The sequence below is a fragment of the Salmo trutta genome, chromosome 13, assembly GCF_901001165.1.
Source record: "Salmo trutta chromosome 13, fSalTru1.1, whole genome shotgun sequence".
In the NCBI taxonomy this organism is placed as follows: domain Eukaryota; kingdom Metazoa; phylum Chordata; class Actinopteri; order Salmoniformes; family Salmonidae; genus Salmo; species Salmo trutta.
In genome coordinates, this window is record NC_042969.1 from 13,516,068 (window position 1) to 13,529,318 (window position 13,251).

A 13,251-nucleotide genomic window follows, 5' to 3' on the forward strand; every position below is an offset into this window, starting at 1 on the left:
TTCAATTCCTCAGGTGCCAGCAGCTAGGAATTGTGTCAACACGCAAGAAGGATGCAATTGCGGCCTGCAATTCAGGGCATTCCTGCATCTGCAGGAACCCCTCTTTACACTTCTATAGCTAGGACAGGCGGGAGGTGGGGGCGCTCCAGTACAGTAGGTACCATAACATTGGATGCCAACTGCCGATAAACCCCACAGAGAAGGCGATGGCAACAACGGTGTCTTTCGCCCCACCTGTGGGGCACTATTTTCCGCAATTCTTTAGCGACGGCAGGTGTTCAGCAGGTAGGAGATAAGGACTCCGGTACACAGCTAACGAGCTAGCTAGCACTAGGTGTCACTTGCTAGTTAGCACGTGTGACGCACACAAAGTGTACGGCTACATTTTGTTTATGTATTGTTTCATTGTATTGGGGAAGAATGCTTTTACTGAAATGTCAGTCCTCCAAGGTCTTGCCATTGCGATGCATTTATACTACTGTTGTCCAGTAGGGGGCAGTGAGACGCGTTTCCTTCGCACTGGGACTATATGCAACCCTGCACTTTGAAAGAAAAGCCATGTTCTCCTGTTTCATCATTTATCCTGTGTTACAGGTCAGTAAAGTGAAAAAATACACCGAATACCACTATATAGTTTTGTAACTTGCCTATTGAAGTGATTGTAATGGTTTTGAATAACATAGTAACGTTAATTGTATTAGACAGAAAACGCATGTCGATTGTGAAATGAAATGATGGCGGTGCATTCCTTTGATTTAGAGGGAACCCAATTGAAAAAGACACGCCTAACATTATCCTTAAGGTTTAGAGAATGTAATGTAGCTGTGATGTTTAAGAACTTTGTAATTGTTGTACTGTAAATGTTAGAAAAGTTGCTAGTTCCGGTTAGCTGTTTGCTAGCTCTGGTTAGTTGGTTGCTAGCTTCGGTTAGCACTATGCTAACTTGTTCAATCATTTTCCAATAATTAGCATTAATGTAATTTGCAATAGTCTTGTCTTTCTATTAGCCCTTCTTACACTGGGTGAATATATTTTGAGCATGGGTATAAAGTAACTTCTAATGACTTACACCAGTCTTTAAAGGCTTTCATGTTTTAGTCACCCATGGGGCTATAGTGGGCTACAGTCAAATACATAATTCTAACCTAAACAGGTGATTAAGAGTTCATGTTTTTGGGGTAACATGTAAAGAATTTGAGGATGTGAAATGGATTGGAGTTTAATATTTCTTAGGTGTAAATGTATATGTTTGATATGTGTATGAAGTAATAAGTCAGGGATTTATGAGACTATTAAATACACTAAAGAAAAACAAAAGAAAGAAAAAGATGATTTGCACTTAAGAGAATGTTGAATAAGATAATTGAGAGAACCTTTGAAAGAGAAGCTACGTTCTCCTGTTTCATCATTTATCCTGTATTACAGGAACTATGATCTGCTGCACCAGTCCCAAAACTGGGACCTGTAACACACGCAGTGCCGCCTCCCATCTGCTGTGTACCAGAGTAGCTGGCGGGGGCAACCGGTAGACAGTGTCCTTCGCCCCCACCTGTTGCGGTCACTGTTTTCCAGCAGTTCTCTTAACGACGGTGAGGGCAGGTGTTATGCAGGCATGAGCGAAGGACACTGTGCTAGCTAGCTAGTCATAGGAGGACTCCGGTACACAGTAGGTGAGGGCGACACTGTGTGCTAGTGTATGGGGATGTGTGAAACTTACTCTTCAGCCTGAAGTGTTCCCACTTGCGCCAGTGAATAGCTAGCTTTTCGCGTGGCAAGATTTTTGAAAATGGGGGGAGTTCATGCAGGAACCAATGGGATGGTTGTTGAGGGTGGGGGCGTGCATATCAGATTAAGACGTTGCCTCCGATATTCCCTTAAAACAACGTTAAGCTACTGTATCAGCACACTAACTATAAATAAAACATCTATTTTCTAAAAGTAACAATTGTATGATAAAGAGTTGGCCTATGGTTGATGAAGTCTCACTGATTTTGTATGGCACATGACAAAATTTAAAGCACGTCAACAAGTGTAGAATGCGTATTGACGCACGTGACTCCTTTGCGTTACAATCCAATTTAATACTTTATTTAAACACAGCATTTGAATTCATGGTGTCGTCCAGCGGGCCATTCTTGTGTCGCTACTGCTGCCTCACTCGCCCGAAGAGTGGGCTTCCATAAGAACTAAAGTCCCAGGTGCCACGTGTCCACAATTCCGGGTTAAACTACCGGAGGCCTCTTTGCTAGCTACACCGGTAGACAGTGTACTTCACTCCCGCCTGCCCTCACCGTAGTTTACAGAACTGCTGGAAAACAGTGCCCGACAAGGACATTGTCTACCGGTCGCCCTGCCTCCGGCTAGTAATATTACAGCAGGCGGGAGGCTGAAGCGACACCGTCTGCTAGCTAAATAGCAAGCTTGATAGTTAGCGACACAGTGTGCTAGTTAGCTAGCACACAATGTTGCCCCCACCTGCTGTGCACCCAAGAAAACCGTACCCAACAGGCGGGGGGCCAAGGACACCGGTCGCCATCTCCCACTAGCACAGCTGGCGAGAGGCTGGGGCCATACCGTGTGCTAACTAGCTAGCTTGCTAGGTAGCACACCCGCATGCTGTGTACCAAGTATTTATCTGCAGCTGCCACCACAATCTCTTCTGTGACTTTCGATCCATTTCTGCCGTGCAATTAAACAACCATAGCTATGAATTCCAAGAAGCCTGCCTTACTGAAGCACATATTCTCTGCCAACTTAAAGGAACATTTTCAGGATCCCTCACTCTGTCCCATCTTCCTCTACCACTCTCCATTTCCTCAGCACACTTTCTGTGCAGCTCTGACCCTAGCAACCTCAACCTGCCTTTCTCTCCCCAGACACCTCCGATCTCCAGCTCCATGGGCAACCCCACAACTAACACACAACTTTCTCCACCAAAACGACACATTCCTTCGTCTCCTATCTAGGACTCTCCCTCCTACATACTGCTGCAACGTGCCCATAAACTTGACACCTGAAACACCAAAGTATTTTAGGAACATAAGCTCTCACTGGATAACTTCCATTTCCTACATTAACCTTATCTGGCAATGACTCTACATCAAAACTCAACGGGACAGACAACATCTTCTCCGTTTCCCCACTGGATCGCACCAAACGTGAGCTTTTGAAGGACACTACCGGTGCGTACTAGCTATAGCTAGCTACATTTGTCGCCCCCGCCTCTTCTTCTTTGGGGTTTATCGGCGGTGGGCATCCAACGCTATGGTCCATTAACAACATCTACTGTACTGGAGCGCCCCTGCCTATGTGCTGAAGTCATAGCTTAAAAATGGACCAATAGTATAGAAGTGTAAATAGGGGTTCCTGCAGATGCAGGAATGCCCTGAATTGCAAGCAGCAGTTGCACCCTTCACGTCGCTTTTGACTGCTGTGATGTACTTCATCTACCACTCCACTGCTTACCTCAGCTCTCTATTCTTTAGCTAACCCCCACTGAGCTGCACGGTACCTGTCGATCACTATGCAACCAAAGCATGCAGCGGGGCAGGCACAGATCTAAAGGACATCAAGTCTAAAATTATGAATTTTGGGGGTACTCTTTCAAACGGAAAGTTTTGTTTTAGATTTTGGTGACCACCTCAGACAAACAAACACACACACACACACCTCCAGTCACCAGTAAATTATATTTCTTCACCACCACTGGAGAGAAGTCATCAGTTGTCACCTCCAACATTGTCCAAGTTGTTCTGACAATATACTACACCGAATGACTGTAGCATATTCTATACTGTACAATACTGAATGATAATGTATATAGCCCTACTGTATTTTCCTTTTTGCTATCAGAAATAGACATCCACCTGTTTTCACTTAGCCTCCTAAACAATCCCTCAATATTGTGGGCGTGTTTTAGAAACTCAGCTCTGGGTTGTTCATAATACAGGAACATACTTGTGGACAATGGGTGTAATTTGACTTTCCCTAAGGAAGTTATGCAAACCAACCTGGAGTTATTACCAAAATCATGACTACAGAAATACCCCTCCTGCTGGTTGCTGTGTCTTTGTTTTCTGCCTTACAAATGGGTAAACAAACTACCCTCGGGCCTTCATGAGTGAGACTTAGCGTTATCAAGAGGTGAAAGAAACGCACACATATTTAGGCGAGGTGCTGGCTAGCGGAGTGGAACACTTAAAAAAATAAATAAAGGAGATCCGCACACTCTAGAAGCTCAGATGCAAAAATATTTATGTCCAACGTTTCGGCAGACAAGCTGTCTTCATCAGGGTAAGATGAACATAGCTTGTCTGTCGAAACGTTGGACATAAATATTTTTGCATCTGAGCTCCTAGAGTGTGCGGATCGCCTTTATTTTTTTAAGTGAGACTTAGCATTGCCATATGGCAGACTACACGGATATCTATGACAATGCTTATGGGAACAGAACCATGTACCCTTGTGTAAATATAATGTTGAGTTCATAAGATTGAAGTGTTGTTGGCACATGTTCCTCAGGATACCTGGCGAAAGGGGTGAGGCTGGTGTCGTGACGTTGTATTAGTTAATGTGACGACTGTTGCTCATCGAATGATTAACTGTTTATAATTGCGTGCTTAAATGAATCAAGCAATGAATCAAGCAATTATTAACTCATTAACCTGGGGCACCATGGGAAAATTAGTTTTGAGTTTCTATTTCCCAAATTAACTCAGAATATCAGAATATCGATTTTACAACAGTCGCTAAATTAATCAACCTCTAGTCTCATGTCTGAACGTTGCATAATCCAGGAATCTGCACGAACCCGGGCAACACCAATGAGTTTACCACACCAATCTTAGTTGATTATTTATTTACTAGCAAGCTAAAATGATGATAAACATACACAGTCTAGGCTATTGATTAGGACTTAGTATAACGGGCCAACACACTATGGCGCGTGTTACCCAAAATGGGGATTTAAAAGAGAGAGAAACAAAGAAAGTACACGAGAGAAATATACATTTGGGTTCATTTGTCAGCTATGCTTATTTAAACCTAGCCTTGCCCCGCACTGCCGCTCTTATGGGTCAGAATATAATGATGTAATTACGTGTTGGAGATCTCAGAGGGGCGTCCCGCGTGGCTTGTTTAGGCATCTCTCGGATTGTCCTCACGATGTCAGTGTCCTTCTTGGCTTGGTGGTCTGATTTCTTCCCTTTTCTCTGTGGTGTCGTCTGAGGACAGACAGCTCTGTAGCTCAGAGCTCACAGCGTATGAATGAAATAGCGTAGATACCACGATTCGATGAAGAGTGGAGGCTAGGTGGTTCTGCTTGAATTCACCCGCTTAGACACAGCTACTCATCCGTAGCTTGGGTAGAAAAATATTTCTTTGTCTTCAAACTTTGTGTTGCGTTTTGGGGTTCGTTGACCATTTAGACCTTCGCTGCAGCTTGGGGTCTCTTTTAGTCTACAGTTCATTCTTCAGTCATCTGTCTTATACCCTCGGGTCAGAAGTGGGCGTAACCGCCTTTAGGGCAATTCTCTGGGCGTACCAAGTTAAGGGACAAGGCCTAGATTTTACTCAAATCCAATTTTAGACACTAACTTCACATCTCATCTTTACCAAAACATTCTCTTTGATTTGGATATTTTCCACACAACGTACAATGTATAAACATCAGGCATATACTAGGAAAACTCTTAAAGGTACGTTTTCATAATAACGTCATCTGTTAACCTTTAATAATAAAACAAAAATTACATACATTTTCATATTCCATCTCTCGTCATGACCACCATTGTGGCTGACAGAAACCATTGTTCCAACGTCCATTTATTGCATGTTTAATGTTCTGAGGCCAGTTCTCCATAGCGAGGACAAAGGAATCTCTCTGTGTCCTAGGATTTATCATGGGCGTGAGGGGTCATAAAACCCCCACATCCTCATACCCCTAGATCTCTCATCCTCTGTTGGGGGTTGAGAGAGACCCTGTAGGATTGTGGTCTCCTGTAACCTGACCTGATCAGGACAGTCATGACACTGGCGAGAATGACACACAAGGTCATGCCGCCCATTGTCACTGGACCACCAGAGTTTGAGAGAACATTCCGGGCACAATAAGAACTCTAAAATTATTAGTTAAAAAAAAAAATACGGATAAGAAATAAGTAACAAGTTATTAAAGAGCAGCAGTAAAATTACAATAGCGAGACTATACAGGGGGGTACCGGTACAGAGTCAATGTGCGGGGGCACCGGTTAGTTGGGATAATATGTACATGTAGGTAGTTATTAAAGTGACTATGCATAGGTGATAACAACAGAGAGTAGCAGTGGTGTAAAAGAGGGGTGGGGGGGCAATGCAAATAGTCTGGGTAGCCATTTGATTGGGTGTTAAGGAGTCTTATGGCTTGGGGGGTAGAAGCTGTTTAGAAGCCTCTTGGACCTAGACTTGGCGCTCCGGTACCGCATGCCGTGCGGTAGCAGAGAGAAGTCTATGACTAGGGTGGCTTGAGTCTTTGACAATTTTTAGGGCCTTCCTCTGACACCGCCTGGCATAGAGGTCCTGGATGGCAGGAAGCTTGGCCCCAGTGATGTACTGAGCCGTTCGCAGTACCCTCTGTAGTGCCTTGTGGTCAGAGGCCGAGCAGTTGCAATACCAGGCAGTGTTGCAACCAGTCAGGATGCTCTCGACGGTACAGCTGTAGAACCTTTTGAGGATCTGAGGACCCATGCCAAGTCTCTTGAGGGGGAATAGGTTTTGTCGTGCCCTCTTCACAACTGTCTTGGTGTGCTTGGACCATGTTAGTTTGTTGGTGATGTGGACACCAAGGAACTTAAAGCTCTCAACCTGCTCCACTGCAGCCCGTCGATGAGAATGGGGGGCATGCTTGGTCCTATTTTTCCTGTAGTCCACAATCATCTCCTTTGTCTTGATCACGTTGAGGGAGAGGTTGTTGTCCTGGCACCACACGGCCAGGTCTCTGACCTCTTCCCTATAGGCTGTCTCGTCGTTGTCGGTGATCAGGCCTACCACTGTTGTCATCGCCAAACTTAAAGGGGAAAAAAGGATTCTGCCAGTCAGTGGTGAGTAATCTCAGTCCTGATGTCCAGAAGTTATTTTCAGTCATAAGAGACGATAACGGCTACATTATGTACAAAATAAGTTACAAACAACGCAAATAAACGAACAAAAAACACAATCGGTTGGGGACACGTAAAACGTCTGCCTTCATCGGCGCCATTTTAATAATATTGATATTAGATTTTGTGGTTAAATCTGATTACCCACCAGAGAAAGGGGGAAACTTTTTTGGACAAGGTTCTGGAGGGTAATTACAAATGTGGTCAATGCAGCTTTACGTACAAATGCTACTTATTTACACACAGGACAAAGATTTAAGATCAAGAGCCTAATTACCTGCATGTCCACCAATGATATTTAAATGTTGAAATATCCTTGTGGTCTGTCTTACATAGGGAAAACTCATAGAAGCCTTAAGACACGGATCAGTGAACAACGCAGCAATATACGGACAGGTGAGACAAAAAATCAGGTTGCTGCTCGTTTTGCACAAGCTGGACATCCTATTAGTTCTCTGAGATACATTGGAATAGAAATGGTCAAGATGTCACGGAGGGAACATTGAGAGAGAACTTCTTCAAAGGGAATCATCCTGGATCCACAGGCTGAACACTGTCTCCTCTTGGACTTAATGAGGAGTTTGACTTGAAACTGTTTTTATGTCAAAATGTATTTAGAATATTCAATTAGGATTTATTTTTTATGTATATTACTGTAAATATGGATCACATTCCCTGTGTATGATCATATATTTTGATACACTGAATTGTGATATTGTGAAACTGTTATACATTGTTTACCTGTTGTTTCAGGAAGTGATGTAACTGAGTACTGCCCCTATATATAGGACCTTCCACCCCGACCTGGGATATGGATGCCTGATGAAGACCTTAGGGTCAAAACGTTATTATAAATAAATATAACCTAGGAGCATGAGCTACAGTGTGCTGCGTTTTCCTTTCTGTTTTCCATGAGTTTGTCTACAACTCCAGCGCCTGCGGAAAGTACCTGGATGTGCGTATGTTCTTCAACTTTTGTCCTCTCATAATTATCCATACCCGAGCCATCGCAACCCTGGTACCTCCCAGTAAACAAACACCAACTCATGCTATGGAATGCGGTCTTTAGGTTTTATCACCAAAGGCCTGGTAAATCCACTGTCAGCATTAAGCCCCAGAGGCCCAACTCAGGAGACAACGCATAGATGAGTGTTCTAAGAACCCTATTCTACGCCATAAAACAACCATTTGATGCAATAACAGTATTCTAACATAATTTTGCTCTCACAGGTGACAGCTAGAAGAGACCTGTCCAGCGTTCTCCAATGAGGTTGCAGAGCGGGCCCAACGGCTCAGTGGACACAGCAGAGAGAGAGCAATGACATGGTGCACATATCTACTCATATGTGACGTAGTAGGCAATTTTCAGAACTATTGGCTAAAAAGTATACAAAAGTACTGGAGAATCTGTAATGAATAGCTACATTAACTTACTCTGCTTGTCTGTGCTGAGAACCATCCATAGTCTCCATTCTCCAAATGGTTTCTATGATGCAAAAGCATTAGGAATAAATATTATCAAATGTATGGAGAAAATGCTATGGTGGTAGCATTTCTGTTTTGTGGTATACCCCTGTGCAACTCCAAAATAAAATAGAAATCTTTAAAAAAAAAGCTTTTGACCACGCTTTTACTTGTCTTAACTGTCTACAACAAAATGCAATGTCATTGACCAGCTGCAGCATTGTTTCAAAGGAGCTCGCAATAATGTCCACAATCAATGCCATAAATACGTTAGTATCTACTGTAGGTAAATTATGGCTCTGGATACAATCAGTCTTACACCCCTCTAGCGGACACACGAGGAACATCTCACGAAGAGGCTTGACACCTAAATTACCTTGAACAGCTGCTGGCAGGATTGCTGACATTTTTTCTAACGTTTTCCCATTTCAGCACAACATTGCATATTTGTTTTTTTTTTGTCTTTGAGGGTAAGTCATTTTAATATTCTCTGTCAATTTCGACTTGTGTTGTTTTAATGGCTTTGTAGAAAGTATTGTTCTGGGTAGCAAATAAGACAGGCCGGTCAGGGTTTGTTTCGCCAGCTGGCCGCATAGCTAGCAAGATTAGCTAAACAGTCTGCTAATATTTTGGCCTGGACACTGGTAGAATAACATAATTTATAACATTACCGGTGGCTACCCGATTCGTAAGTCAAAGTGTATAATAATAATGTTAGATTTTGGGTGGACAAGTGTTTCTAGGTTGTGATTGCGGGCAGACAATTTGTATTTTTAGCTAACGTTAGCTAGCTAGCTGGTTAAATTACATAGCACGCTAAATCTATGTTCAACTAGGGTTAGAGTGATAATCTTGTCAGTCAGTGTATCAAAAAAAAAGAGAGAAATTGCGATTTAAACAAAGCAGAACCCCGACACTGTTTTATTAAAAAGCTGGACTGGGTCTGGAGAAATGTAACCACTCCTATTCAGACGGAGCTATGCAAGGAATGATCAGATTAAGTACTGACTATCCAATAATGAATGGGTATAGCTATATCATTAATTTTAGAAGTCCAAAAATGGATGTAGCAATTCCAGATTGCTCCTTTTTAAAGTAGCTGAAATGAAATATAGCCAACAACTAACTTATTCACAATGGAAGTGTACCACTTGGCTGCAAATTGAATGGAGCAGCGGTAACAAATGTAAATCTACCAGTAGAGACCGTTGCATTGATTGTATTGAATAATTTACAGCATGTCTGTCAATCGTAAAATTGTTACACAGGCAGACGCTACGTCACAAACCTCTACTTTTCTGAACAAAAATCTAAATGCAACATGTTTGGTTTCATGAGCTGAAATAAAAGAGCTCAAATGTTCCAAACGCACAAATTTGTTTACATCCCTGTTAGTGAGCATTTCTCCTTTGCCAAGATAATCCATCCACCTGACAGGTGTGGCATATCAAGAAGCTGATTATACAGCATGATCATTACACAGGTGCACCTTGTGCTGGGTACAATAAAAGGCCACTCTAAAATGTCCAGTTTTGTCACACAACACAATGCCACAGAGGTTTTGAGGGAGTGTGCAATTCGCATTGCTGACTACAGGAATGTCCACCAGAGCTGTTGCCAGAGAATTGAATGTTAATTTCTCTACCATAAACTGCCTTTAATGTTGTTTTAGGGAATTTGGCACTATGTCCAACCGCCATTGCAACCGCAGACCCGCGTGTATGGCATTGAGGGGTTTGCTCATGTCAACGTTGTGAACAGAGTGCCCCATGGTGGGGGTGGCGTTATTATGGTATGGGCAGGCATAAGCCATGGCCAACAAACACAATTGCATTTTATGTAAATTTGAATGCACAGAGATGCGTGACGAGATCCTGAGGTCCATTGTCGTGCCATTGATCTGCCGCCATCACCTCATGTTTCAGCATGATAATGCACGGCCCCATGTTTCAACGATCTGTACACAATTCCTGAAAGCTGAAAATGTCAGTTATTTCATGTCTGAGTATGCAGGCTATGTCACCCATTGAGCATGTTTGGGGTACCTGTGACCAACAGATGCATATCTGTATTCCCAGTCATGTGAAATCCATAGATTAGGGCCCAATTTATTTATTTCAATTGACTGATTTCCTTATGAACTGTAAAATCTTTGAAATCGTTGAGTTTTTATATTTTTGTTCAGTATACATAAGAGTTGAACAGGTCAGTCAGGGGCCATTGACCCTTGCCTAAAATCCTATTCCTTCAAAATGTTTGTCCCCTTCCAGTGACCCTGTAAGTCGCAGCCCTGCATTCCAAAAAGGAAGACGAGTACTTCGCCATGAGCTCCGACGGGGATGGTAAGAGCCTAAGGCTTGCTTCACATACTTCTGTGAAATGTGCAATGTCAACAGCATTTGTTTCCTGTGGACATGTTTGTAATAGAAATGCGTTGTGTGTGTGTGTTGTAGGTGAAATGGAGAATCAGGCTGAGCTGGAAGAAAAGACTAGGCTTATAAACCAGGTGTTGGAGCTTCAGCACACTCTAGAAGGTGAGACAGCTGGATGTTTGCAGACAGATGAAAGCAGCGGTAAATAATGTTAGTTGTTGCAATTCCTTAAATCATTGTTGTTGTCAGACCTGTCGTCGCGTGTGGACGCGGTGAAGGAGGAGAACCTGAAGTTGAAGTCTGAGAACCAGGTTCTGGGTCAGTACATCGAGAACCTTATGTCTGCCTCCAGCGTGTTCCAGACCACTGACACCAAGAGCAAACGAAAATAATGGACCAGACAAGAACCGCCACTGCCCTCCTAAACCAACCCCCCTCTACCTTCAGCCCTCCTAACCCAAATACCACCCAATAACCCCCCCTGAACTACAGCTGGTAGAGTTTGCCTTTGTCGTCATGACATCCATAGCCCTAGACCCTCCCCTCACTTCGCCACCTTTAAGATTTCTACAGTGAAACTCAATTGTTTACGTTGGGTTACTTTTTAACTTTAATATTTATGTTACAGTGTTATTGCCATTTGTTACACAGTTGTTGTATCCGACTTTATGTTATTTCTGGGTGTATATGTTTCTTTTACTACACACAACCTCGCCTGGAGGAAGAGACAAGGGAACCCTGTCATTTCAGATTGCCTAGTAGTCTAAATAGGCTGGCAAAATGACGGTAACTTTCCCAAAAGTCTCAGGTTTTCCAGAAATCCCAGGTAGAGGATTCCCAGATTTCCTGCTTATCCACTTCTAATTGCAGGAATCTTCCAACCAGGATTTCTGGAAAACCGAGGGAATTTGGAGAAAGTTACTGGAATTATGCAACCCTAAGAGCTCTATTCAATCCGCATCGCGGAAGTTCATCTTAACAGCGTGATTCAAATTTAAAGGCAATGTTCCCGCTTTAGAAGAGACCTCATTCATGGTAAACGCTGCATATGTCGGCTCAATTGGAAATTACCTTTACATTTCTATCGCAGAATCTGTAATGCTTCAGCTTTACAGCTTGAATAGAGCCCTAAGGTCATCATGTTTTAATATTGTATGCTTTAATATTGTTTGGCATATTATTAGACTATGCTTTTAGGTCTAGGCTCAATTGCAATGATTATCTCCACTGGCTAAGTTTTCATCAAACACAAAGATGTTAAAACAGAGTTCAGCCCTTGTATTTTCTAAAATCAATTGTCATTGAATAAACAATTTGGGGCATGTGCATCAATGGTAGAGAAAGTTGATTCGTTGCATTTGTCAGTCGGTGGAAGTCACCCTAAACCTTGATGTGTAGCCGTTGTGTACATTTGACCATTATGTTCTTTTTAAATGCATTTGTTTTAATAAAAGTGTTTGATTTCCCTTTGAGTGTATGTGGTGGTGTAGTCTCCACATAGTCCTCTCTAAATCACATCTCCAGCTTCCACATGGGCTCTAAGGGTGCCCGGAAAGACAAATGAGGCACAGCCAACTTTGAGTTTTGGCGTTCTGCATCTCACTGAGGTCATGCTGTAAATGTATCTGTTGACATGTCGAGGCATTATACTGTATGTCCACAGCTAACACACGGCTCTGTGTCTCAACAATCAGGAACATGTTCTTATAGTTAATATTATATTTCAAAATCTGTCATGTGCTGCTGGGGCCTGTGGTAGCCTGATTTTCAGTTGACATACCAATCCCTAGATTGTTTGAACTTAAATGTATTGACCACAACGATCAAATTTATTTCTAAAGCCCTTTTTACGTCAGCCGATGTCACAAAGTGCTATACAGAAACCCAGCCTAAAACCCCAAACAGCAAGCAATGCAGATGTAGAAGCATGGTGGCTAGGAAAAACTCCCTAGGAAGGCAGGAACCTAGGAAGAAACCTAGAGTGGAACCAGGCTCTGAGGGGTGGCCAGTCGTCTTCTGGCTGTGCCGGGTGGAGAGTATAACAGTACATGGCCAAGGTGTTCAAATGCTCATAGATGACCAGCAGGGTCAAATAATAATCACAGCGGTTATAGAGGGTGCAACAGGTCAGCTCCTCAGGAGTAAATGCCAGTTGGCTTTTCATAACAGATCATTCAGAGTTAGAGACAGCAGGTGCGGTAGAGAGAGAGGGTCGAAACAGCAGGCCCGGGACAAGGTGGCACGTCAATCCATTGAATTAGAAACTGAATTTCTCTGGGAGA

General features: G+C 42.9%; 1 protein-coding gene across 3 annotated transcripts; it reads left to right on the forward strand.

Moving 5' to 3' along the window:
* Positions 1–443: 443 nt before the first annotated feature.
* Positions 444–12,441, forward strand: LOC115205236 (short coiled-coil protein B). Of its 3 annotated transcripts, XM_029771004.1 has the most exons (5): positions 444–594; positions 7,470–7,529; positions 10,868–10,939; positions 11,051–11,131; positions 11,219–12,441. In XM_029771004.1, the coding sequence occupies exons 3-5, from the start codon at positions 10,921–10,923 to the stop codon at positions 11,359–11,361; spliced, it is 243 nt and encodes an 80-aa protein (XP_029626864.1). In that variant the 5' UTR covers positions 444–594; positions 7,470–7,529; positions 10,868–10,920; the 3' UTR covers positions 11,362–12,441. The 3 variants fall into 3 exon arrangements, with proteins under 3 accessions (XP_029626864.1, XP_029626865.1, XP_029626863.1); XM_029771005.1 differs by lacking the exon at positions 7,470–7,529; XM_029771003.1 differs by lacking the exons at positions 444–594; positions 7,470–7,529 and adding an exon at positions 8,840–9,067.
* Positions 12,442–13,251: the final 810 nt, after the last annotated feature.

Bases quoted from the DNA above. Each gene is read 5' to 3' on its own strand.
- LOC115205236 (XM_029771004.1), top strand. The intron at 11,132-11,218 runs GTGAGACAGCTG...TGTTGTTGTCAG, and splicing joins GCTTCAGCACACTCTAGAAG to ACCTGTCGTCGCGTGTGGAC.